General features: G+C 41.2%; 1 protein-coding gene across 1 annotated transcript in view; it reads right to left on the reverse strand.

The window, feature by feature from the left end:
- The window catches only part of LOC136882028 (alpha-tocopherol transfer protein), a 39,779-nt gene extending 23,850 nt beyond the window's left edge, over nucleotides 1-15,929 (reverse strand). Inside the window, exons 1-2 of the mRNA XM_067154533.2 lie at nucleotides 15,879-15,929; nucleotides 4,129-4,275 (exon numbers count right to left, since the gene is read on the reverse strand). Of these exons, the coding sequence (XP_067010634.2) occupies nucleotides 4,129-4,270 (142 nt within the window). The 5' untranslated portion in view covers nucleotides 4,271-4,275; nucleotides 15,879-15,929. The remainder of the gene's footprint in view (nucleotides 1-4,128; nucleotides 4,276-15,878) is intronic.
- Nucleotides 15,930-26,468: the final 10,539 nt, after the last annotated feature.

Genomic DNA, 26,468 nt, shown 5'->3' on the forward strand with positions numbered 1-26,468 from the left:
GAATTTCTAACAAACGTTAAAGATTATGCTGATGAAATATTCATAAAATCAAAACAAAATCAAATAAGTTAACCCCTTCAAATATTTAGGTGAATGTAAACAACTATGAAGAAAACAGCGTAGAGGTAAGAGCAAAGAAGATGAACGTTGCATTGCAGATCACTAAAAATGTATACAAATCGTGGATGATCCAGTTAGAACACACAGAATTATATTCGACAATGAATGCCAATACTTCACCAATTAGTGACTCTTTACATTAGTATCTGATCCTTACAGAGGTTCTTCACCTTGCTGGTATTTACATCGACAAAGCGATATTCCCATGATCTTGATCGGAAGCTTTCAACTTTCTCTTCAATTCGCACGCACTAAACACTCTACAAGGCAGCTCCAATGCAGGCTGGATACACGAGCTTGACTATCAAAGCGCAGGACTGATGTCACTTAGCGCGACTCCAGGCGAGACCGATAACTCGCACAATCAACTCACGTGACTACTCAACACATAACACTCGGCAGCACAACACAAGGCACCAACAACTACTAAACAACGACCAACACTCCTGCAACACTCCAACATTGCTCTCCAGCACTACTCCTCCTGTTCGCGGATATGAGCTACGACTTATAGGTAAATAAAATGTAATAAAGTATGTGAATATATTCTTTATTTATTCCTAAAATTACAATCCTTTTCTTAATCATCGGTATCCGGGTAATCAGATTAGCAGTTGGCCTTTTTGTACCACCACGAGTGCTAGTGCGAGTCAATGCAGAGTTTAACTTAAGCCCTTATAACTACATTCGGTGTAGACGTTTTTCAAAAAAAAAAGCCTGAGATTATAGAACCAAGAAGCACATTGCAGAAAGAATTATGTAAATGAGTTAATTTGGTTAGGATTTGAATAAAAACAAAACGAGTAAAAAAACAAGCGATTTTAAGCTGTTTTTTTCCGGAACTGCATTTAGGCGGGAAGTTTTTCGATTGTTTTAGTTCGATAGAGCTATCCAGGACTCACAATTTGAAACCTTTCTGGAACATGTAGCCCTTCAACTTTCGACGCAGTTGAAGAAATGTGTTCAACATTAATGTTTTTTCCTTTGCGAAAAGCTAATGATCATGAATATGTCTTTTAATAAATTAAACTCAAAAATTGATAACGGACGATTTATTTGCATTATTATTTCACAGAGCTTCCTTGGCGATCAAGGCCTACGGTAACGACTAATGTGACGCCACTTCCATCACACATTTTGTCACGCTACGTTACACAATTTTCGGATGAACCCCAGCGATAGGAAATATTCAAGTCATGATGGTATTATCATGAAGGTTTGACTTTCATGCACCCCACCACGCCTCAAGCCACATCACTCCTAGAGTTTCATTCCACTTTACACGATCATTTGGCGTTAAGCTAGACATGAACTGGGGCTTGAACTGAAATGAAGAATGTTTGTCTAAATGGGCCTAAAGTTCAACAATTATTTTGAAATGTTATCCTGGACAAGAACAGACAGTATTTCGCACCATCAAGTCCATTTTGAAGTGTGTGAGTAAAGGATTGTCCAATTCTTTGGTCACATCGTACGAGGTGACTCGTTGGCTGAACGATCAGCGTACTGGCCTTCGGTTCCGAGGGTCCCGGGTTCGATTCCCGGCCGGGTCGGGGATTTTAACCTTAATTGGTTAATTCCAATGACACGGGGGCTGGGTGTATGTGTTGTCTTCATCATCATTTCATCCTCATCACGACGCGCAGGTCGCCTACGGGAGTCAATTAGAATGACCTGCACCTGGCGAGCCGAACCCGTCCTGGGATATCCCGGCACTAAAAGCCATACATTTCATTTCATCGTACGAGGTGCTGAAGGGAGCCTCGGAAGGCATATAACAGAGGGAGTATAATTTAAGACTTCGCACTTCTGGTAACAGGCCGCGGGAATCTCCAAGTCAGCGCCATATAGCTTGTGTCAAGTTTGGCGTGATAAGAAGTGTTGACAGCTGACGCAGGAGATACTTGACTCTCTCACTCAGTTCGCTAGTAACCACAGGGCATTTTAAGGTTTGTTATACGGTTATATTCGCGATGATCAAATACACTACAGCACAGAGAAAATTTTTAGTCGAGTGCCATTTGCATAAAAAGAAGTAATCAGTTAAAAGGCGCCTTCGAAAATTCCGTGGACGGTTTCCCAGTTCGACAGTGCCGTCAAAACCTTACGTGCAGCAACTCGTTCGCATGTGGCTTAGTAGTGGTTCCGTAACTAATAAGAAAAACCAGCGAAGGAGAGCAGTTTTCACACAGGAAAGGTTAGAAGATATGGTAAGGGCAAAACTTCTAGTAAGTCCATAAAATTTGCTTCGGAGAGTAGCTGAGGAAACTGTATTTCACATTCGTTAGGACGTAATGGAAAAAAGGATTACATATACGATCTTACTAAAATCATTCAGTCCATAACATACCACAAGAATACGATTGTGCAATTGGCTAATAAACAGTGTTCACGACATCCGAACTTGATTTATTTGTTTGTCCTGAACATAACTGTTGAATTCTGTTTCGTTTACATTCTGTAGGCGTAATCATACCGCTTTTTTGAGACGAGTACGTTCGCTCACCATAGCGGGCACTGCGTTCGTTGTTTCCGCTACCCTGTGCTGTTATCAAATACAGTAGAGACAATACGCGACACTGAGCGAGATATCGAGGGACAGTTATTGGAGCTCTCTCTCTAGCGAGTAGACCTGAAAACTACTGATTCTGTCATAAGAGCACGTGTATTTTTGTGTGAAGTCTTTGGTATTGTTTATGCGTTTTCAGTGAGTTGACATAATTAAATAGTAGCGTGTGTCATTTCTTGATATCTCCTCTCAACATGAGGGGAAAGGTATGTGCTGTGTTTGGCTGCAGTAACTATGAAGTAGAGAAGAATGCGCGCTCGTTCTTCAGGTTCCCTCGTGACAAGAAAATGTAAGTAATATTGTGTTTGCATATATATTCTTCCAGTGACAGAGAGAGATTTTTATAGCACTTCATAATCTCCTGACCTGCTCGACCCATATTTTAACTAGCTTAAAATGTAATACGCATATTTTTTTTGTATAGTGCAGCAGTTAACCTTCAATACCGATGTGTTGTTGTAGGTGTGATCTGTGGGTTTTGAAATGTCACAGAAGCGATTTGGATAATGTGTACAAGAAAGAAGGGACGTTACGCTTATATAAGAATTATGAGATCTGTTCAGATCATTTCCAGGCCAGCGACTTTAAAAATCCTCGACTCTACAGCCAAGGGTATGTTAATTTTTTACTCTAATTGTACGTAAATATTCCTCAAAGCATCACTATCGACAACATATTCATACTTTTGTTTCTTTTATCCCTCTTCTCAGATTAAAGCCGGGATTTTATAGATTTTCTTTCTGTTAGTAGGCTTCATGTTAAGAGGAAAATTGTCCAGCTATTAAATGTTAATTCATTGCATCATAGTGTAAGGAATGTGCCGATATTTTTATTGACAAGTGTCTTAATGTGAGGATACAATGTTTTTAAATAAGAAAAAAAGACAAATCCAACCGTAAGAGTTCAGGCAGGAATGCTAAAGCTAAAAATGTAATGCATAAATGAAAGATCAAGCCATTTCACAGCAGTCCATTTCACATCTTGTTTACATGTCTAATTTCAGTCTTTGAATAATAACCTTTTAAATAATTCTTCATTCATTTATCCAGAATTACTTTAGCAACTCCGAAGTTAAAATCTCAATAACACTTTCTTTCTAGACGTAATTTATTTATCCATTTCCGTATATACTGTACATTTCCATTGATATTTGAATTTAGCGCGATTTTTTCAGGTCAAGTCACTAGGAGAGCCACCGTCGAATTGTCTCCCATTTTATCAAGGCTAAATCCGTAAGTGTCGCGTATTGTCTCTACTGTATTTGCTCTTATCCCTCGGTACTCCACTGCGAAGTCTTAAATTACACGGCCTGTATTAGGAAATATGCCAGGGAAGAGGGAAAAGCTGAAGAGCCCTCAAAAGAAACTGCATAAAATGCACGACTTTAAATCAATAGACGGGATACAGGTGTATAGTAACCCTGATCTGTACCAACTTACCAATCCCGTCCGGTAGATGAGGCTGCTGTGATATCCAGTCCATTAGATACTTCACATCCCGTTCTAGACTTTCAGGGGTCACGTTCAACTGGCTGTAAATATAGGCCAATTGCTCCTCTGTAGGTGGTTCTAACACCGACATCTTGGCTGTGAAATGATAAGAGAGAAATGTTACAATTGAAGACCCCTTCGGAATAAGAATGTAACCAACAAACCAGTAATTTTTACTTGAACCAATTTGCGTATACAAGTGGAGAAATGAATTCATCTATTAAAAAATATTTTATTGTTATAACTTAAGGTTTTAAAGATAATTTATGAATTGGAAGTGATGCAATTGAAAATAATCTGCAGGTATATCTTACATTTGTATATAACAGAAGAGAAATCCTGCACTTTCAATTGCAATTGAAGCAGGGAGATCAAAAACCCACTGACTGCAATTTTTGACAAAATTGAGTTATGGGCTGGATGGGGCTTTTTAGTGGGTTCCGCATGGATAGAAGGGAAGAATACTCTAATTCCGTCATTCATCCGCATACAGGAGGTGTTTTTTAAAATCCATGGAAAGCAAAACACCTCTTACTGCATGGATTTAGAGAGTTGTTTCTTTCCATGCTTTATTTCCAGGTAGATGGCAACACCATCACTTAACCATCTGAGCAGGGATTGAAAGGTTAAAATGGAATCAGATTCAAATTCCGAAAGGAAAATAAGTGGAAAGAAACGAATAAATGAAGGCAAATGGAAGCGGAAGAGTATTTAAAGGCTTAAAGCAAAGGGCAATTAGCTAACCACAAATGTTTCATTTGATATTGTATTACCCAAAAAGTTGAACATTAAACAATGTATCACTGCTGAGATGTGAAATAGAATTTTTATTGTCATGTATAAATGTTATATATAAACATGCGCTTTAAATAAATGCGTTAGTATTAGTAATTTTCTAGGTGCAAAAAGCAGTGCTCGTCTAAATACCCTGATGGAGTAAAGCAACACATTATTGAAACGAGAAATTTCTCATAACACAAAAGTAATACGATATTCGGCATCCCACAAAACTGAAATCCATGTGAGTAAAACTGCGAAAAGTTACAATATGGAGTTGATTTAACATCCAGAGACCCAATAAAACTGCTTCTTTTCCCACTCAACAAAAGTAATACTCACACTTGCCACTAAAAAAATAGGAAAGCAAAAGGACTTTCAAAATTGAATTAATTCCACTTCGGAGGAAAGTACGATGTGATACAAAACTCTGTTTGCTGACGGTAATAACCCTGATTCACATACTGAACAAGAGAATGAAAGTGAAACAGAATACCTGTAATGAAAGTCTTTAAGTTTATTTGTTGATTGTATTTTTGTATCATTTAGATTAGAGTATTTAATGGATATCAGCCTCACGCTGTAGCTTTGAAATTTAAAAATGTAACAATGCTAATTTTAGTAATGAACTTACATATACTATCGTTTCATATGGTAGTTATGGTATACTAGTACCTTTTCTGTCACATTATTTATATTTCATTATTTCATACACTCCGGAAATTAAAAAAACCGTAACTCCACCATTATTTAATTCTAATTGTAGCATTAAATAACATAAACACCTTAAGTTACAAAGCATTTAATTGATAAAGAATATACCTTTACTTAATGTGAGCACATAAACGCACTAGATTTAAAATCAGTCTGGGAAATTATCAGTTTTTCTCTCTCCTGTAAAATTAGGTTTACTGGAGTTAGTGGGTTTTTGATTTCCCTGCTTGAATTGCAACACACATGAACATCAGTGTCTATGCAACCAATGTTCTCCGTCCTCAGCACCTCGTTTCATTTCATAATACACTGACGTAGCAAATGTCATGGGATAGTCACCTAATAGCGTGTGGGGCCTCCTCTGGCCCTGCGAACTGCAGTGAGACGCCGTGGAAGTGAGTCGACAAGTCCCTGGTAGTCCTCTGGACGCAGCTGACACCAAATCGTTTTCAGAGCGGCCGCCAATGCTGGTCTGTTCGTGGGTGCAGGATCCATGGCACGAAGCCTGCGTTCAAGGACATCCCAGATATGCTCGATAGGGTTCATATCGGGGCTTGTGGGTGGCCATGGCAGTCGTTGGACCTCCGCTGCATGTTCCTGGAACTATTCCCGGGCGACGTGGGAGCGATGTGGCGGCGCGTTATCATCTTGAAACACCGCAGAACCGTCTGGGCGCTGGAAGGCCAAAAATAGGTGGAGATAGTCTCCGAGCAGCTCAACATACCGCGTACCATTCAAAGCCTCTTCCAGAACAACTAGGGGCCCATTCCATGCCAGGAAAATGCACCCCAGACCATAACAGAGACATCAGCGCCCTGGACCACACCTTCGAGGCAGGCGGGATCCATCGCTTCATGTGGTCTGCGCCATGGACGGTGCTTCCCATCGGCATGGTGCAGTTGAAATCGTGATTCGTCCGACCATACCACGTTACGCCATTGTTCCAGTGTCCATCCCTGGTGACTGGCGACAAATGCGCGTCGTTGTGCCCGATGACGTTGGGTTAACAGTGGCACCCATGTGCGGCGCCGGCTCCCATACCTTATAGAAGCCATGTTCCAACGGATTATCCACTGGGAGACGTGTCTAGCACGGCCTGTGTTGAATTGAGCCGTGATTTGTTGCACGGTTGCCGGTCTGTCACTATTGACAATCCCTCTCAGATGTCGCCGGTCACGGTCATCGAGGGTGGCTGGACGGCCGGTTGTTTGTCTGTTGTGGACGGTGACACCTGCATTCAACCATTCACGATACACCATGGACACGGTTGATCGTGTGAAGCCGAATTCCCGCAAAATTTCCGAAATCGCACTTCACATCCGTCGGACACCGAGCACCATACCCCGTTCGAACGGTGGCAGCTCACGACGACGTTCCATGTTACACCTGCCACATGCACAGCCACTGCTCACAAGGTCTCCTATACAACTGCTGCTGGCACAGGGGGCGTGTGGTGCGCAGACAAAACTCCTGCGCATCAGTGCTCCGCTCTCCCATGACATTTGCTCAGTCAGTGTAGGAACCATAATGAAAACTCAGTGCCAAGTTTTGAAGGAATTTGTCCTCGGTCGTCCTTGGCCTTTCTTCCTCGTGATTTTCCCTTCCAGCAGATTGGCAAGAGGTATTATGTCGCAAGATGTGGCCAGTGAATTCAGGTCTTCTTCTCTGTATCCTTAGCATTAATTCTCTCCTGCCTTGAATTTATCGCAGAACGCTTTCGATTGTTCTCTTTTGAATCCATTTAATCCGTAGCATTCGTCTCCAGATTCACATCTCAAACGCTTCCAGTCGTTCCAAATCCTGATCTCTGATTGTCAAATATTCACAGCCAAAAGATTTTTCTTATTACTATACAACTGTTTGGCAACGGCTATTCGCCTTTTGATCTCTTTGCTGAACCTGTTGTTCTTTGTGATCAGCGTTCCTAAGTAAAGGAAACTGGTGACTTGTTCTACTATCTTGTCAGTAAGCTTGATGTTGGTGTGAATTAATTCAGGATGTTTACTCACGTCCGCCTCTGTGGTGTAGTGGTTAGCGTGATTAGCTGCCACCCCCGGAGGCCCGGGTTCGATTCCCGGCTCTGCCACGAAAATTTGAAGAGTGGTATGAGGGCTGGAACGGGGTCCACTCAGCCTCGGGAGGTCAACTGAGTAGAGGTGGGTTCGATTCCCACCTCAGCCATCCTGGAAGTGGTTTTCCGTGGTTTCCCACTTCTCCTCCAGGCGAATGCCGGGATGGTACCTAACATAAGGCTACGGCCGCTTCCTTCCCTCTTCCTTGCCTCTCCCTTCCAATCTTCCCATCCCTCCACAAGGCCCCTGTTCAGCATAGCAGGTGAGGCCGCCTGGGCGAGGTACTGGTCATTCTCCCCAGTTGTATCCCCGACCACGAGTCTGAATCTCCAGGACACTGCCCTTGAGGCGGTAGAGGTGGGCTCCCTCGCTGTGTCCGAGGGAAAAGCCGACCCTGGAGGGTAAACAGATGATGATGATGATGTTTATTCACAACTAATACAAATGATAGCAAATAATATTAGTGTAAAAACAAACACATAACAACAATAACAATGAAAGTGTCAAGAAAATATTTCAAAATATAGGTGTGAATTTCGTCTATAGCTGTTTAAAAATGATCTATTGCACCTGATGATGAACCCACACAAACACTTACTCCAGGGAGGACAATGTTCTGCTGGCTGTAAACCAAGACATATAAGACGTAAGATGACACCACAGCATAGAGGCGTGATGATCCATTCTATTTCCACTGAAATCTCTCTTTTCAAAATTTTGTTGATTACATCCTTATTTCAAGGAGATCTTCATATAGCATTTTTGAACCGTTAAGCACAATTACAGCAAGCGCACGGCGTAGCCAACATCAGCGGTTCTGGAGGTTTTAAATGTCTGCCAGAAGGGAAAAGCCGGGTCACAGGCAGCACTGTAGTTCCAAAATTTTCAAAGAGTATGTCAGCGTATGACAAATCTCCGATGCCAGTCAATCATTCATCAATGATTTTGCTTTAGGGCTGAAGTGGCAGATTCCCTAACTGTTTCTAAAACATTTTCAAAGAACTTAAAAGTTTATCGAACATTCTCCTTGATAATGTATTCCAATCCCTTACGAAACTTCCCTCAATTTGGCGTAAAGGGGGCATATACTGAAGAAAGTATTTTCAGACCTAGCGCAGTGGCTGCCCGTGTTAACACGCTACGGCTGTGGAGCGAAGCTTTGCATTCGGGAGGTATTGAGTTCGAACCCACTGTCGGCTGGTCTGAACATGGTTTTCCGTGGTTTCCTATTTTCACTTCAGAAAAATGCTGGGGCTGTGCCTTAATTAAGGTCACGGTCGCTTTCTTACCCCTTTCATATTCCATCATCGCCATAAGACATGTCTGCGTCGATGTGACGTGAAGGAAATTGAAAAAGGTCTTATGTGAAAATTCTAAGTTATGGATAAGATTGAAAATGCCCAGATTATAATTGACGAGATCATTTCCAGAACTGAACATGACCTTTGAAATGAGAATAAGGAAATTGAAAAAGGTCTTATGTGAAAATTCTAAGTTATGGGTAAGATTGAAAATGCCCAGATTATAATTGACGAGATCATTTCCAGAACTGAACATGACCTTTGAAATCAGAATTATGAAACTGTGGTGCAGCTAACCAGACCGTGCAGCATATTATCACCGAGTGTCAAAAAAAAAAAAAAGATACATTGGTGACATCCGTGGTTTTCCTCATGCGTTTGCAGAGACAGTTAGTTACATAAACAACCTGGACATAAAAATATCGTTTATTTTGTACAACCCTTGTCCCGTTTCCCTACGGGGTCGGGTATGAGGTGAGATGAATCTGTTGTGGCGGGTTTTTATGACCGGATGCCCTTCCTGACGTCAACCTCATCAGAGGAGTTAATGAGATGAAATGAATGACGTGATATATGTTAGTAGGGAGGGGGTGAAACCCGGTGCCGGCACATAGCCTACTCCTGTCGAATAGCACCAAGGGGTCTGCTCAAGTCTAACGTCCCCATCTGACGGACGAATCACCATCAACAGCGTCATATGCCCTCACTCCATATGAGCACTGCGGAGAGAAAATGTATAGCACCGCCTTCCCTACCCTGCCGGCCAACATTCTGATGGTGAAAATTTTTTCGACCAACAGGACTCGAACCGGCTAACTTCGGTGTCAGACCGTTTAGACTTCAGCGCCTTAACGATCATCGCCACGAGGCGGGCTACATAAATATATAGTTTGCTTTCCAAAACCATATACGTATGTATTGTACCTGTAAAGCCATATGCTAAATAAATAAAGGAAAAACTGTATCAGTATCAGAGTGTTGTACTGAATTACGTAGGCAAGTCAGTACGCATCTGCAGTTGTCTTTAGGTTGACTCCATGGCGTTGTGTAGTCACCAGCCGCTAGATGGCACCGCTGTCTCTGTCCGTGGTAGGTTTCAGCGGTATTAGATCCAAAGAGGATAGAATAGAATAGAGATGAAAATCAATGATAAATTTCGGTTCCAAGCCACTTGGCGCTAGTAGTTTTAGTCTCTTTTCCGAGATAGCACCACAGTGTGCATTCTGGTGCAATACCTTAGTATTACTATCAACAGATAGCGCGGAGAATTAACATCCGGCGCAGTGACGCACATCCGGGTATGCTTACGGCTCCTCTCCCTCCTTTCCCTGCCCCCCCCCCCAAACGGCGATAATAATGCAGTTCTACTGCTTCCATGCCCAATACATTGTAATTCATATATTTTTATTTCCAAGTACTTACTACGTTGTAAATAATGATCTGATACCCCTAGTTCGTATGGCATACTATGTTACTGAGAACATAACCACACACCTCAAAGCAGCTTTAACTTCAAATGAATGATTGACACATTAACACAAAGCTGATATTATAACAAATAAGAAATCCCTTCGAAAGCAAGACAACAGAGCACACCATATGCAAGACAATGGGGTATCACATCAATATCCAAGAACCACATGAAAATAAAAATAACAGAATTAGATGCACTGAGACAGGAAATATATAGAACTACATTAATAGAACCATTCAGCTTTCAGCCCCTGATGTGTACTCAAACAGGAAATACAGGATTTCAGGAGGACTGGCGAAGATATATTTCAAATAAACAAGCACAAGGAACTAAGATTTACATCACAAGCACATGATCACTTGGAATTCAAACAACACAAATACTGTAGCATCATGGGAAATATCGATTAAAATCGATATAAGTTTGAACAAGGTTAATCGATTGGGTAAAGTCGAATTCGATGCAATTCAGCAATATTATCTCCACAATGCTTGACGTTTTATGACTAATTAATTTGTGAGAAGTGCCCACTGATTGAGGTTAGACTTGAAATACTTTAAATACTTCACTTCGAGACAAACTGCCTTTAATTATTAACAACGCTCATTTCATGCTTACTTGCGTGCCATCTACAGAACGTGTATATCACTATTTACACGTTATGAATGACCTCCAGCGCCATCTAGAAAAAGAGACTTAAAGTACCTGAAGCTAGTTACAGATTGGAACCAAAAGCCCTGTTAGAGGTTGCGTTGTTGCGACACAAAAATGGCCGCGCTACTCTCTGCCTGCACCAAGGAAAAACAAAGTTCCGTAATCCATTTTTTGTGGTCTGCGGGTGTACCAGGAGCGGAATTTCAAAGAAGACTTTCAGCACAACACGGGAACAATATTTTCCAAGTGTTAACCAATGGATTGAACAGTTCAAAAGAGGTCGCACGGGGGTGAAGGATGAGGAAAGATCCGGTCGTCCATCTGCAGTCGTAACTGACGCCAATATTGAACAAATGCGTGATATGGTCCGGAATAACAGACGAGTGACTGTTCTTTTAATTCATTGATTCACTGATGAATGGGTGATTGGTTGAGTGATGAATAATTTGGTAGACTGAATTGAACATTCCATTATGAATTAATGAAATACTGACTGCCTAAGAGAATGAATGAATGAATGAATGAATGGACTGGATTCCAAGTCCTGTCTCCCAGTTACGGGCAACAAAGGTGAATTACAGAAGACTATTCAATTCAACAAAGCTGTGAATAAATTCTACATCATTTATTGGTTTATCTTTATACACAAGCTGCTTTAGGGTATAGTGCGCATTGGTATCACCCAAATATCACTATAAAATTTGTCACAAATGGAACATAATAATTACTTTTACACATATCAAGTGAAAAATCCCTGGAAAATTAAGAAATATATGTTTTTTGGAGAATATTAATACGTACTTTACCACTTTACAAGTACATTTGGTGTTGCGCTCACACTGACACACGTATGTCTTTTGTCTTACACTTTGAACAATTTCGTGTGTGATATCTGTGTTCACTGAAGATCTTTGCTTTCGCTTCATTCTTCACTTGTCAATGACATCTTTTCATGAATTGTATCGCGATATGCAATATTTAATAGGCGACAAAATGGTATGGCCAATGTACATAAGAAAAATTCAGTGGACTAGTGATTTATTGGTCCAGGGATCATGCTATTTTTCTTTTGACCTCCATTTTGCTGTTTGTACTGGCCAAAGATAATGAGAATCTACAGACATAGCACTCCCATTCTACGGTCCTAGCCCTGGACCTGAAGAAAGTAACAAAAGACGGCACTAGCAGCGGAGTACGACATAAACCAGTCCTGTCTACTAGCCTTAAGTATGTTTTCATAATTCTCAAATAACGACGGTATTTCTTAATTTGCCAGGGAGTTTTCACTTGATATGTGTGAAAGTAATTATTATGTTCCATTTATGACAAATTTTATAGTGATATTTGGGTGATACCTTTGCGCATCATACCCCTGCTTTACGTCCCACTGACACAGATAGATCTTATGGCGATGATGGGACAAGAAAGAGCTAGGAGTGGGAAGGAAGCGCCCGTGGCCTTAATTAAGGTAGTAAGGGCTGCCGATAGTGGGGTTCGAACCCACTATCTCCCGAATGCAAGCTCACAGCAGCGCGTCCCAAACCGCACGGCCAAAGTATAGTAACTGAAACTGAAACAAGGTGATACCAAGGCTAATGAAGTGAACTCGCAGTTGCGATAAACTGTCAGCTCCCGAATGGAAATATGGTAATAGTGATTAATTTTTCTGTACGGCAGTGAAAGCTGGGTGTAATCAGGATATCTTAGTCATAACTTAGTAACACTACTCGTTTGTTTGAAATAACCCAGAACAAATCGTCCTCCTTTCCTTTGGACTTCTCCAAATCTCGAATCAGGTAATCCTTGTGAGGGTCCCTTACACTGGAACCATACCCTAATTTGACTCTTACCAGTGACTTTATTATTATTATTATTATTATTATTATTATTATTATTATTATTATTATTATTATTATTATTATTATTATTCTTTGTCGTTTAGGCCTACTGAGGACCACGGGGCTCGTATCTACTCTTGGGTAAAGTTGTTGCTTTCTTCTTCTTCCAATACTCCTTCATTTGCTGACTATGAGCCAGCTTTCTCTCCTCGGTCCACTTAGTTCCTGTAGTCTTCTTACTTGTAAGGGACGTTGGGAAAACTCCGTGTTGGATGGCTTGACGGAACAGTAGTCGGTCATGAGTTTGTCCCGGTGGGATATCTAGTTGTTCCATATCTGACTTAACTGACGTGATCCGTTTGTTCTTAGAAGCCTTGCCTCTTCCTGTTACTGTGAATATCCTGTTGGTGAGTCTTTCGGAATCCAGACGGGCCAAGTGTCCATAAAAGGTCAGGCGCCTTTTCCTTATAGACGTGACGATGTCCTCCTGGTGTTCATACAGTTCATTATTATGGCGGATTCTGTAAGTGCCTCCTTCCTCTCTGATTGGTGCTAATATCCTCCTCAGGATCTTCCTCTCTTTTAACTCCAGCTTTCTGAGTGGGCCCTTCCCGGCCATTACAAGGCACTCAGAAGCATACGGAACAGATGGTTTGACTACCGAGTTGTAGTGTCTGAGCTTGAGGTTCTTGGAGAGCCACTTAGATGAATAGATACTACGACACAAGTGATAAGCCCTTTCAAACTTGGTACATCTGGCATCTATGGCTAGGTTCTTGTTGTGATTCGCAGAGATCCATTCTCCCAAGTACTTAACCGCAGGTACTTTTCGTATGGTAGCGTCTGTGAGAGGAATTGTAGAAGGGGCCTCCTTGATATTGGTCATAAATTCAGTCTTCTGCATGCTGATTTTCAGACCAGTCTTAACTGCTACACAATAAAGACTCTGTAAGTTGTAGGTAGCCTCCTCTATATTGTTTGCCAGTAGAATGAGGTCATCGGCAAAGGCTAGGCATGGGACAATGAGGTTGTCTCTCTTGTACCCAAGCTTCAGTCCAGCTCCCGGTGGTAGCATAGTTCTCCATTCTCTAATGATCTTTTCCAGGACACAGTTGAAGAGAATGCAGGAGAGACCATCACCCTGTCTAACTCCTGTTCTGATTGGAAAGCTTTCAGATAGTTCACCTCTGAACCTGACCTTGGACGTCGTGTTCCTCAGAGTGGCTTGAATCAATCGTAGGGTCTTCCCATCCAGACCAAGTTCCCATAGTATGGAGAAAAGGGTGTCTCTGTCCACAGAGTCATAAGCTTTCTGAAAATCTACTAGGACCACCACCCAGGGATGTCCACCTCGGCTTTTGTAATTGAGCCCGGATTTTGATGCATTAATAAGTTAGAATGCAAACTTAATGAAGCGAGTAGCTGGAATCATCTACCATCACAACGATTATGCTACGGGGTTTGCATCAATATTAGGGGTGAGGCCAATCAGGACCCCTATAATTTATGTTACACTTGCTACATTTTGGAAGAGCGGGTGGCCGACACTTCTTACTAACCAAAATAGTTTGCAATCTAACCTGTTACTGCATAAAAATCCGGGCTTTTATTATTATTATTATTATTATTATTATTATTATTATTATTATTATTATTATTATTATTATTATATGTAAGTCGAACCCTTGTCCCGTTCCTCTACGGGGTCGGGTATGAAGTGATATGAATTTTCTTGGCGAGTTTTTACGACCATATGCCCTTCCTGACGTCAACCTCATCAGAGAAGTTAATGAGATGAAATTGGCATGATGTATGATAGCAGGAAGGGAGAGGGTGAAACTCGGTGCCGGCACATAGCCTACTCCAGTGAAATAGCACCAAGGAGTCTGTTCAAGGCTGAACGTCCCCATTCGACGGACGAATCGCCATCAATATGGCCTCACTCCATATGAGCACTGCGGAGAGGTTTGGTATTTAATCCAGACTTTTGGCACGCAATCTAGTGATTAGAAATTGTATACCAACATCTCCACTACCCTGCCGGCCAACATTCTGATTGTGAATTTCATTTCGACCCACGGGACTCGAACCGGCTAACCTCAGTTTCAGACCGTTTAGACTTCAATGCCCTAATGGTCATGGACACCAGGCTAGCTATTATTATTATTTTTACAATTATTAACGAATTCTCCCAATACTGGAGGACGTTAAACAAATAACTCAATCAGTTCTTCTGTGCGTTCTTGTTGTTGTTCCAATAGGCTTTCATTCTTTCCGAGAATTATTATAATTATTAATATTTCATGAAAGGTTGTGTTCCATTCAGCTAATGCAAATAAAATTCCCAATCTTCGCTACTGAACAGAAATATATTACTGTATAAGACCAGAGTAGTCAGTGTGATTAGCTGCCACCCATTCCCCCCGGAGGCCCGGGTTCGATTCCCACCTCAGCGATTCTCTAAGTGGTTTTCCGTGATTTCTCACTTCTCCTCGAGCCAAACGCCGAAATGGTACCTAACTTAGGGCCACGGCCGCATCGTTCCTTCTTCCTTGCCTATCCCTGCCAACTTTCCTATCCCACCAAAAGGCTCCTGTTCAGCATAGCAGGTGAGACCACGTGGGCGAGGTACTGGTCCTCCTTCCCAGCTGAACCTCCCCCCCGCCCCCTCCCACACCGACTCAAAATCTCACGCTCCAGGACACTGCACTTGAAGCGGTAGAGGTGGGATCCATCACTGAATCCGAGAGTAAAACGAACTCTGGAGGGTAAACAGAGAAAGAAAGAAAGAAAGAAAGAAAGAAAGAAAGAAAGAAGAGAATCTTCCATTACCGAACAAGAAAACTAAGTATGCTGGAGAGCGACTCACCTCTTTGAGATAATACAGCGACACTGCACCTGCAGCAACACTCATCAGCTGGGCGAACGCCGAAGACGGATGGAAAATAAAAACAAATGACCTCTACCAAGGCGAACGGGTGTCCTGTTTCAAGAACTTCAAATCAATTTCTCTCTGCTCGTAGCCTGGCGGGCAATTTATGAGGTGACCGTGAGTAAAATATGGCATATGAACCTGTGTCCTCTCGTCTTCTCCTTATTCTTTATCTGTTTACCCTCCAGGGTTGGTTTTCCCTCGGACTCAGCGAGGGATCTCACCTTTACCGCCTCAAGGGCAGTGTACTGGAGCTTCAGACTCTGGGCCGGGGATTCAACTGGGGAGGATGACCAGTACCTCGCCCAGGCGGCCTCGCCTGCTATGTTGAACAGGGGCCTTGCGGGGGGATGGGGATTGGAAGGCATAGACAAGGAAGAGGGAAGGAAGCGGCCGTGGCCTTAAGTTAGGTACCATCCTGGCATTTGCCTGGAGGAGAAGTGGGAAACCAAGGAAAACCTATTCCAGGATGGCTGAGGTGGGAATCGAACCCACCTCTACTCAGTTGACCTTCCGAGGCTGAGTGAACCCCATTCCAGCCCTCGTACCACTTTTCAAGTTTCGTGGCTGAGCCGGGAATCGAACCCGGGCCTCCGGAGGTGGCAGCTAATCACACTAACCACTACACCACAGAGGCGAACCTGTGTCCTCTCAAATTTATTACTCGGTAGAAGAAGTGTAACTAATAATAATAATAATAATAATAATAATAATAATAATAATAATAATAATAATAATAATAATAATAATAATAATAATAATAATAATAACAATAATAATAATAATAATAATAATAATAATAATAATAACAATGAAAATCCACAGCTTGTTTCCAGTCATTCGACCGGGTCAGGAATGGAGTGAATGAAGCCCCCATCTAGCGGCGAGGATAGGAATTGTGCCGGCTGCCGAAGCCTGTCGCACTCCTCTGGGGCAGTGACTAATGACTGACAGATGAAATGTTAGTGGAGAGTGTTGCTGGAATGAAAGATGACAGGGAAAACCGGAGTATCCGGAGAAAAATGTGTCCCGCCTCCACTTTGCCCAGCACAAATCTCACATGGAGTGACCGGGATTTTAACCACGGTATTCAGCGGTGAGAGGCCTGCGCGCTGCCGCCTGAGCCACGGAGGCTAATAATAATAATAATAATAATAATAATAATAATAATAATAATAATAATAATAATAATAATAAAATGAAATGGCGTATGGTTTTGAGTGCAGCGATGTGTCCGAGGACTTCGGCTCGCCAGGTGCAGGTCTTTTGATTTGACTCCCGTAGGTGACCTGCACGTCGTGATGAGGATGAAATGATGATGAAGATGACACATACACCCAGTCCCCGTGCCAGGAGAATTAACCAATTATGGTTAAAATTCGGGAGCCTGCCGGGAATCGAACCTGGTACCCCTGCGGTCAAACGCCAGCTTGCTAACCGTTTAGCCATGGAACCGGGCAGTGTAAGTTAAAATACCCAACTTTACAGTACAGGTAATTTAATGTTTCATAGTGTTCTGACCGTACACTCTGGAAAACTAATTACTTATAAGTGGATACTTTAAATTAATCATCATAACATTTTTATAAGTCCGCCTCTGTGGTGTAGTGGTTAGTGTGATTAGCTGCCACCCCTGGAGGCCCGGGTTCGATTCCCGGCTCGGCCACGAAATTTGAAAAGTGGTACGGGGGCTGGAACGGGGTCCACTCAGCCTCGGGAGGTCAACTGAGTAGAGGTGGGTTCGATTCCCGCCTCAGCCATCCTGGAAGTGGTTTTCCTTGGTTTCCCACTTCTCCTCCAGGCAAATGCCGGGATGGTACTAAACTTAAGGCCACGGCCGCTTACCTTCCCTCTTCCTTGTCTATCCCTTCCAATCTCGCCATCCGCCCGCAAGGCCCCTGTTCAGCATAGCAGGTGAGGCCGCCTGGGCGAGGTACTGGTCATCCTCCCAAGTTGTATCCCCCGACCCAGAGTCTGAAGCTCCAGGACACTGTCCTTGAGGCGGTAGAGGTGGGAAAAACCAACCCTGGAGGGTGAACAGATTAAGAAAGACAGAAAGAAAGATATAACATTTTTATAAAATTATTTGGAAAGGAAGAAAATATTACTTGTATACTGACTTGTGCTGTTTTGCCACTGGCTCATCCTGAATGTACTTCACTAAGCTTCTGCTTTCTTTCTTTCTTTCTTTCTTTCTTTCTTTCTTTCTTTCTTTCAGAAGTTCCACTAATATTGACAGCGTCCGTTGAATGGTCAGCGTTGAGGCCTTCGGTTCAAACGATCTCGGCTGGGTGGGAGATTTTAATCGTGTCTGATTAATTCTCTTGGCTCAGTTACTGGGTGTTTGTGATTGACCTAACACTCTCCTCTTCATATACAGGCAATTCACCACACTATCAGGTCCGACTCGTTGGCTGAATAGTCAGCGTACTGGCCTTCGGTTCAGAGGGTCCCGGGTTCGATTCCCGGCCGGTCGGGGATTTTAACCTTCATTAGTTAATTCCAGTGGCCCGGGGGCAGGGTGTTTGTGTTGTCCCGAACATCCCTGTAACTCACACACCACACTTAACACTATCCTCCACCACAATAACACGCAGTTACCTACACATGGCAGATGCCGCCCACCCTCATCGGAGGGTCTGCCTTACAAGGGCTGTACTCGGCTAGAAATAGCCACACGAAATTATTATACCACCTATCAAGCCCCACCCCCAGAAACATACAATAGTAACTATATACCTCCGCATATGGTTGGCGTCAGGAAGGGCATCCGGCCGTAAAACTTGGCCAAATCCACATCCCAGTCTGTGGAAGCTTTACGTCTAAGCTGGGTCATGAAGGTAACAAATTTGATCTAACAAAGTTATACTACCGAGCTCGATAGCTGTAGTCACTTAAGTGCGGCCAGTATCCAGTATTCGGGAGATAGTAGGTTCGAACCCCACTGTCGGCAGCCCTGAAAATGGTTTTCCGTGGTTTCCCATTTTCACACCAGGCAATTGCTGGGGCTGTGCCTTAATTAAGGCCACGGCCGCTTCCTTCCCACTCCTAGCCCTTTCCTGTCCCATCATCGCCGTAAGACCTATCTGTGTCGGTGCGATCTAAAACAACTAGCAAAAAAAAAAAAAAAGTTATACTTCTGACGTAGAATGGTTTTGAAACTGTACTTGCGCTGGCGAGTGTTGAGAAAACATGAAAGTTTTAGAATAGATATAACTTATAGACGACAGCGTTCAATATCTCATTATGAAGAGGAAGAACCAAGATATTTAGCAAGAATAGTATGAATGAATTATGACGCCATCGGCTGATGTAATAGCGCTGCTATCTGCCATATCGAACGGCTAATAACTGAATACTATAATTGAGAAAAGATCTAAGTGTCAAAGTGCAAAAAGCAGAGAAAAGCGGAAAAAGTGTTTATTACAAGGTAACGTTAAAAAAAAAAAAAATGAAATGGCGTATGGCTTTTAGTGCCGGAATTGTCCGAGGACAAGTTCGGCTCGCCAGGTGCAAGTCTTTTTATTTGACACTCGTAGGCGACCTGCGCGTCGTGATGAGTATGAAATGATGATGAAGACGACACATACACCCAGCCCCCGTGCCAGCGAAATTAACCAATGATGGTTAAAATTCCTGACCCTGCCGGGAATCGAACCCGGGACCCCGGTGAGCAAAGGCCAGCACGCTAACCATTTGGCCACGGAGCCGGACTACGTTTTAAAACCAATTAGCACACACGTTTTACAAAACTGTACATATATATTAAGCAAAAAATGTCAATACAAAACACATTGATGAAAACTAAAAATTTAAAATGGATCTGTGTACCATGTTCTTGAAACCAACCAATGTCTCTACTTTCGTTATGAAACTTATTACATACTAGCATGTACGTGCGGCTTTTCCCGCGTTTAATTATTCAACCGCTCGATGTTCAAACCATTTATTTAAAAGCAATTAATTTTATCAATTATAAAATGTATAGTTTATACATTAATTGCAAAAATAAATTATTTTTAATTTTAATAATATTGTTAACTTCAATGCTTAGGATACCGGGTGCGTGCAGAGTACATATAATATTAAAACAATATGAAAGACTAGTGTTTACAGTGCACTATGTCTTCTTGTATGGACTAGAACCATTTTGTTACTTTCATTCACCTGTCTCAGTCTCATCCTTGGCTTTGATAATATGAAAGTGACTGAGGTATGAGCGATGCTGGTAATGCCATTCCTTATGCAGCCAGTTCCTGTTAAGAATGGTGTAAAAGTATCGCTCATAGGGTCGGTTGGTGCTTGCATTTCAGTGGACTTGGCAGACTGACATGTAATAGCAACTTCTGGCTCGGTGGGGAAAGCAACGGGAAACTACCTCACTCCTCATTTCCCTAGTACGCCTATTCAGTGACACCTAGGCCATCTATGACAGCCAATGGTGGAGCTGTTGAAGATCTAACCAGCCTTTGGGCTGCAGGCTGAACATACATACATGAAAGACCATATTTGTATATAAAAACAAACTAATTTTTGCTTATAGAGCTTCCGAATAATTTATATTAAGAGTGCTTTCATTTGGAGCTAAGGTGTATAGAGTATTTGCCTTTCCAACTCTTGAACAACCCACGTACAATCGACAATTGGAAAACGACTGTTTCCAAAGATCGAGTCCTACAACTAGAGATTGTCCTTGTGGCTTGTTGATTCAAATAGCGAAACTGAAGCAAAAAGTGTGGTTACCTGCAGAAGTATCTGGTATTTACCAGACCGCGAAGGCTGCACATCTAACGTTGCCTAGAGCAGGAAACTAACAAATAGTATAGATTATATAGGTTCTAATACCGTGAAATTTTCCATTCTGGCACTTCGACCCATTTTAATTTATAGTAAGTATTCTGGGCTCCGGCGTTTCCGGATCGGAGTTTCCCAGCTTAAACTGACACATGAGGAGTGTCTGTGCTGTTTCCATCCTAGGAAAGTTGTAGAAAACCGCAAGGAAACGTATAATAAAAGTATCTCGGCGAATGGATTGAACCCAACTTATCACAAAGAGTTGTTGTTGTTGTTGTTGGAGAAGTTATGGGCTCTATTATTTCACCCAGCCACTACACTTATTATCGTGATATTACATTTAATATGCGAAATCACACGCAATTATTCACACTACGAAGATCACACGCAATGAGTCTCACTACAAAGGTCACAAGAACAAAGTTGAGCATCATGTCTATGTACACATCTTAAATAGCGGGTAACATAACAAAGGAAGTGCATAGAAGTAAAAAACAGTGGAAGCAGGAGTATGTAACTGAGCGAACAATAAAAAGACAGTAAGTTACAAATGAATATGAGAGTCATCCAAATATTGTTTGATAGCATGTATTATAGCAGGAGACATATCGGTAAGCAAACAGGAGACATTGGTGGGGAGAGCTTTCTGAAGACTGATAAGACGAGAAATAAAAGCCGGACGAAAAGAATCATACACAGGGCATTGGAATAATAAATGATTTACATCAGCATTCGGAGTACCACATAGACAGGAGGAGTGGGGGGGCAAGGTTAAAACGATGTTTATACAGAGGAGTAAAGGCATGATTAAAGCGAAGACGAATAATGTTGGTAATGTGACGGCGAGAGTAGTTATCCATGAGAGTCAAAGCGTTTGAACTGGCCTATCGACTGACAAAGAACACTTACAAACAAAAAATTCCTGTCACGCAACCTGAAAATGAGGTATGTATGCCATCCATGGAGTTTCTTTCATTGATCCGAAGAGATCTGATGGGGAAACTGGAAGTCAGAGAGAATTTTCAGGAAGTTCTTAGGTCCGGTAAAGAAAGATAAGGAATTCCGTAGACGGCACAATTCCGAGCTCTACGAACATGCTAGGGAAAGAAGAGTAGCTTTCTATGGCTATATGGCAATGCCCGGTTGCAGAAAAGCCAATCAGAATTTGACTGAAATTTGATTGGCAATCAGTGTGGGTTTGAATGGCAATCATCCCATGTGAGTTGCAGAAACAGAAATGGGTGTTTGATCGACGACCAATCTCCCATCATACTTGACCAGCAAATTCATAGCCTACTGATCAAGCACTGATTCTCCAATCGGTGCTTGCAGTCTATAAACTTAAGGATGCTTTTCTTTCATTAAACACATTTGATTAAACGTTTACATGATAAATAAATTCAATTTCATGTAGAAAGTGCGATTTGAGTGACGTACTGTTTTGTTTTCCGTACTCATTATTCTCACAGTCCGGCTCCATGGCTAAATGGTTAGCGTGCTGGCCTTTGGTCACAGGGGTCCCGGATTCGATTCCCGGCAGGGTCGGGAATTTTAACCATAATTGGTTAATTCCCCTCGCACGAGAACTGGGTGTATGCATCGTCTTCATCATCATTTCATCCTCATCACGACGCGCAGGTCTCCTACGGGAGTCAAATCAAAAGACCTGCATCTGGCGAGCCGAACTTGTCCTCGGACACTCCCGGCACTATAAGCCATACGCCATTTCCATTCCATTTCATTATTCTCACATATAACCTCAATCTTGAACATGGAACTAGTTCATTTATATCAATCAAATCTTGAAATAAATACTTATCTCTGGCATATTGATATTCATGTAAACCCAGACTTTCTAGAATTAATAACACAACGTGACACAATTTCAACTTATCCGCAGCATGGTTATTTACTCTTTAATAATTTTGCCCACACAACATCCGTTTTTTTTTTTAATATACATTTTCATTTATATGAAAGTATCCCTCAACTATACTAAGTAAGAGGTCTCTATCATTCAATGACAAATTTGGCCCTGTCACTTTCTTAGTGCCACATTGTCGAAAATCAATTAAATCAAACGAAAGCCCCCAAAGAGGATAAAATAGACACCATTCTTAACAAGGATCATATAAGAGAAATAGATCCGTCACTCCTGTATAATAAAGTTGGCTGAGAAAACAGGTCATGGAAGCTACAGTGGCCACTTTCTCTCTGCCAACATAAGGAAATAAATCCCACGATAGTACCTCGTAGTAAACACGGTGATGATAGTTGTTACTTTGTTAAAATTTTAATTGTGATAGAGATAATTATTGCATTTCGGCAGGAAAGTTGTATCTAAAGCTTCTCTCGTGTCTTTTACTTGAAAAGTAAATTGCAATTACCGTATTTGTATGTTGGCAATACTGTTATAACGCTAGATTGTATCGTTGTTTCACCGTTCGCATTTTAATGTAAATTTACATCTATTAAGTGATAAATGCAACATTGATTACTGAAAATGTTAATTCAATTCATATAAAACCCCCAAAACGCCCATACTTGCCTAAATCACGATCTAACATAAACTCATTCTTTCGTTCGTTCGTTGAACGTTGGGAATGGAAAACACGAGAAGGAAAGGATGAAAGTAAAACACAGCATAATGCACACAGTTTATATTTTGAATTTATTTATTCCAAACAGCAGGTAAGAAGCACAATCACACATACGTTTACTCGCAACAGCTAGGTAGTTCAATGTGAAGTACGTTCATGATCATAATACTATTTCTTCACACTAAGAACGCGTATAATTATAATTTCACACCATACTCTCAAAAAACTGGATCAAAAATCTCGTTCAACGCGAAAGAATCTCAACAAATTTTCGTCTAACAAGCACTATTACATACCGTACGACAAAGGTCCCTTCGCGCGCAACGATAACGGTGTTGTGTTTTGAATTTGTTGTACCACGCAACTGAGTGTGAAATGCCAACCTCTGCCTTCTAAATTAACCCTCTAAAAGAGAATTTTAGTTTTCATTAGTTGGCGGAGATCGATTAGCCCATCTCAGAACTGCTTCGTACGCTCCCTATGAAGTGTCAAGCCCCATTCACAATGCAAACGTAACGTAACGTAAACTTAAAATTAACGTTAACTTAGAAGTTAGCGGCCATCTTATCTAATGGAACCATTCACAATGCGCCGACGTAAACTTAACTGCGAGTCCGTAAAATTAAGGGATTGCAAACTCCAAGCTCTTGCGGTTAATTTTACGTTAACTTTAAGAACCAGCCAATCAGAGCAGAGGTAAACATTGTGTGCTGTGCATGATATAATGACTTCTTTCGACGAAACACTTGTAATTCTCTTTCAAAATAATCTTTGTGTATAGGCTATGTATGATAGAAGGAAAAAGAATTACAAATACGCTGTACCGAAAAATAATAGGTGGAAATAAATATCCTGTAGTAATGAAATCTGACGGTAAATGGCGGGAGACAAGCTCGTAGCGCTGGCGAACGGACGAGAGACAATCCCTGTCATAAATAAAACAGTGTCCCTGTATATTTCTTAACATTATGATGGACTACTAGTTTACGAAAACGATATCATCCAAACAAATAGATCCAAACGTCTCATCGGGGTGTGATAGATAGGGTCATAGATGTCGGTAAAGGAGACCTTACATTTCTTTTTATTACAAAAGGGGAAGCAAATCGCAAGAAAGGCAAACAGTCCAGGTTTCATCCGCATGTCCAAAAATCGCCCTGAGATAACCTTCTTTGATTCAAGGGATGAACCCATTTTCTGCAGCGTTGTTTAGATCGCCTTTTCAGGTACCGTAGGTCTACACAGCTCCCAGGAGCAAAGCAATGGATGTTTGAAGTAATATGAATTCCGCTACCACGTTGTTTGATTCCATCGAGGTATTGAAATATAAAACTGCGAGATAGCCCAAAACCTGACTTCCGTACTCAATAACATGGCAGTGTTTTGATTGGCTGATGTGTACTCTTTACGTTAATGTTACGTTCCTCCATTGTGAATGCCACAAATTTTACGTTAATTTTACGGTTACGTTACGTCGTTAAGTTTACGGTTACGTTTGCATTGTGAATGGGGCCTCAGCCCCCTGATTCTTAACGCATCAACAAGGCAGTTGTCACTAATTGCGCTGTTGCCAGATTTATTTTCTTCTCGGATATTCAATCAGTAAATTGGAGAAAGTTGATCAGGGTTTAGATTTTCTGGAACGCGCTCTGGAATTAAAGCTGATTGGCAATCAGCTGATTTATTTATTTATTTCATTTCATACCACCAACAGAGATGTTTCTCCAATTACAGGTGGCTTAGTCATTATGCATTAATTATTAAAAATAACAATTGTTAGAAAGAACTTAATATCTAAAAATAAAACAACATTATTAACAAGTAGAGTAGCAAACGGAATTTACAGCACATTAATACTTTTTCAAGTTTAAATATACTTTCTGTAATATCTAAAAATTCATTTAAAAAGTAGACTTTTTCAGGTTCGAAGTGGACTTATGACCTAAAATACTTAATATCTAAAAATGAATTAAAAAGTAGAAATACAGAAACATAAAATAAATTAGGAATTAGCATCTACAAAAGAAATAACTCCAATCTTAGACTGACACCAGTTAAAGAAACTGACATACAAAAAGAAAATCATAGAAAGTAACGCATGAAATATATGTGTTTGGTGAGAGATGAGTTGTAGCAATAGGTATGAACAGCACATTAAATATTAAGTGCAAATAGACATTAGTAATGATAATTTGTTTGCAGTTTTCCCTACATTTTCTTTATCTATATTTAAATTATATGAATTTAAATAAAATAAAGAACAAAAATGAAACACAAATTAACCAAGAAATAAGTATAAATATAGTACATATATACACCTATAGGGTAAACCTTCAGAAATAGTGAACTGAACTCAAAGTGCCCAGCATAGTGTGACCATTACTTCAACTGTGTGCCTTCTTCAATAATTTTACATAATAATTGTATCTAACAGCAAAGTCTAGATCAAGATCAGGAAATTTTTGAACTGTACCGTTATAAGTAGTGCACATTCTGAACAGTGGTGAGCTTCTATAAAATACTGTTTTAGAAATCGGAAGAAACAAGAGATGTCTGTGTCTTAAACTTCCTTTCCGGGTATTGAACGAGAATTGTTGTAGAAAGTAACTGTTATCTACCACATTATTGATAACTCTATGGAGGTATTTTTGATCATTTATTATACGTCTGTTTAATAATGAAGTGAATTTAAATTCTTTCAGGAGACCCTGCCATTAAGGAATGATTTGATGGACCTTTCTGTAACCGGACATATGACTGCATCCCAAAAGACTGACCAAACCGCCTGTTCATCTTCTGGCAGAACAAGAAGATTCGTGGCACTTGGCTTACAGAAACTGAGAAGGACATTTAAAACCTATCTTCAAGATAGACGGTCTGTACGATACGCCCTGAAAGAAGTCTATGGATTTCAGGAAAAATCCCGGAAGAAAGGTACCCCCTGGTACCCCCTGGACAGATGAGAGAAAGGATTTACACCTGAAGAAAATGCGAGAATACTGGGCTAAGATCAAAGCCCAACAGTTGAACGAGCATGGTCCAAAGTAGGCCCATTCGAACCAAGAAGAATAAGAAGAAGAGGAGGAAAAAAGAATAAGAAAATGCAGATGGAACATACCCGTGAGCCACTTTG

This window comes from Anabrus simplex, chromosome 10, assembly GCF_040414725.1.
Source record: "Anabrus simplex isolate iqAnaSimp1 chromosome 10, ASM4041472v1, whole genome shotgun sequence".
Classification (NCBI taxonomy): Eukaryota; Metazoa; Arthropoda; class Insecta; order Orthoptera; family Tettigoniidae; genus Anabrus; species Anabrus simplex.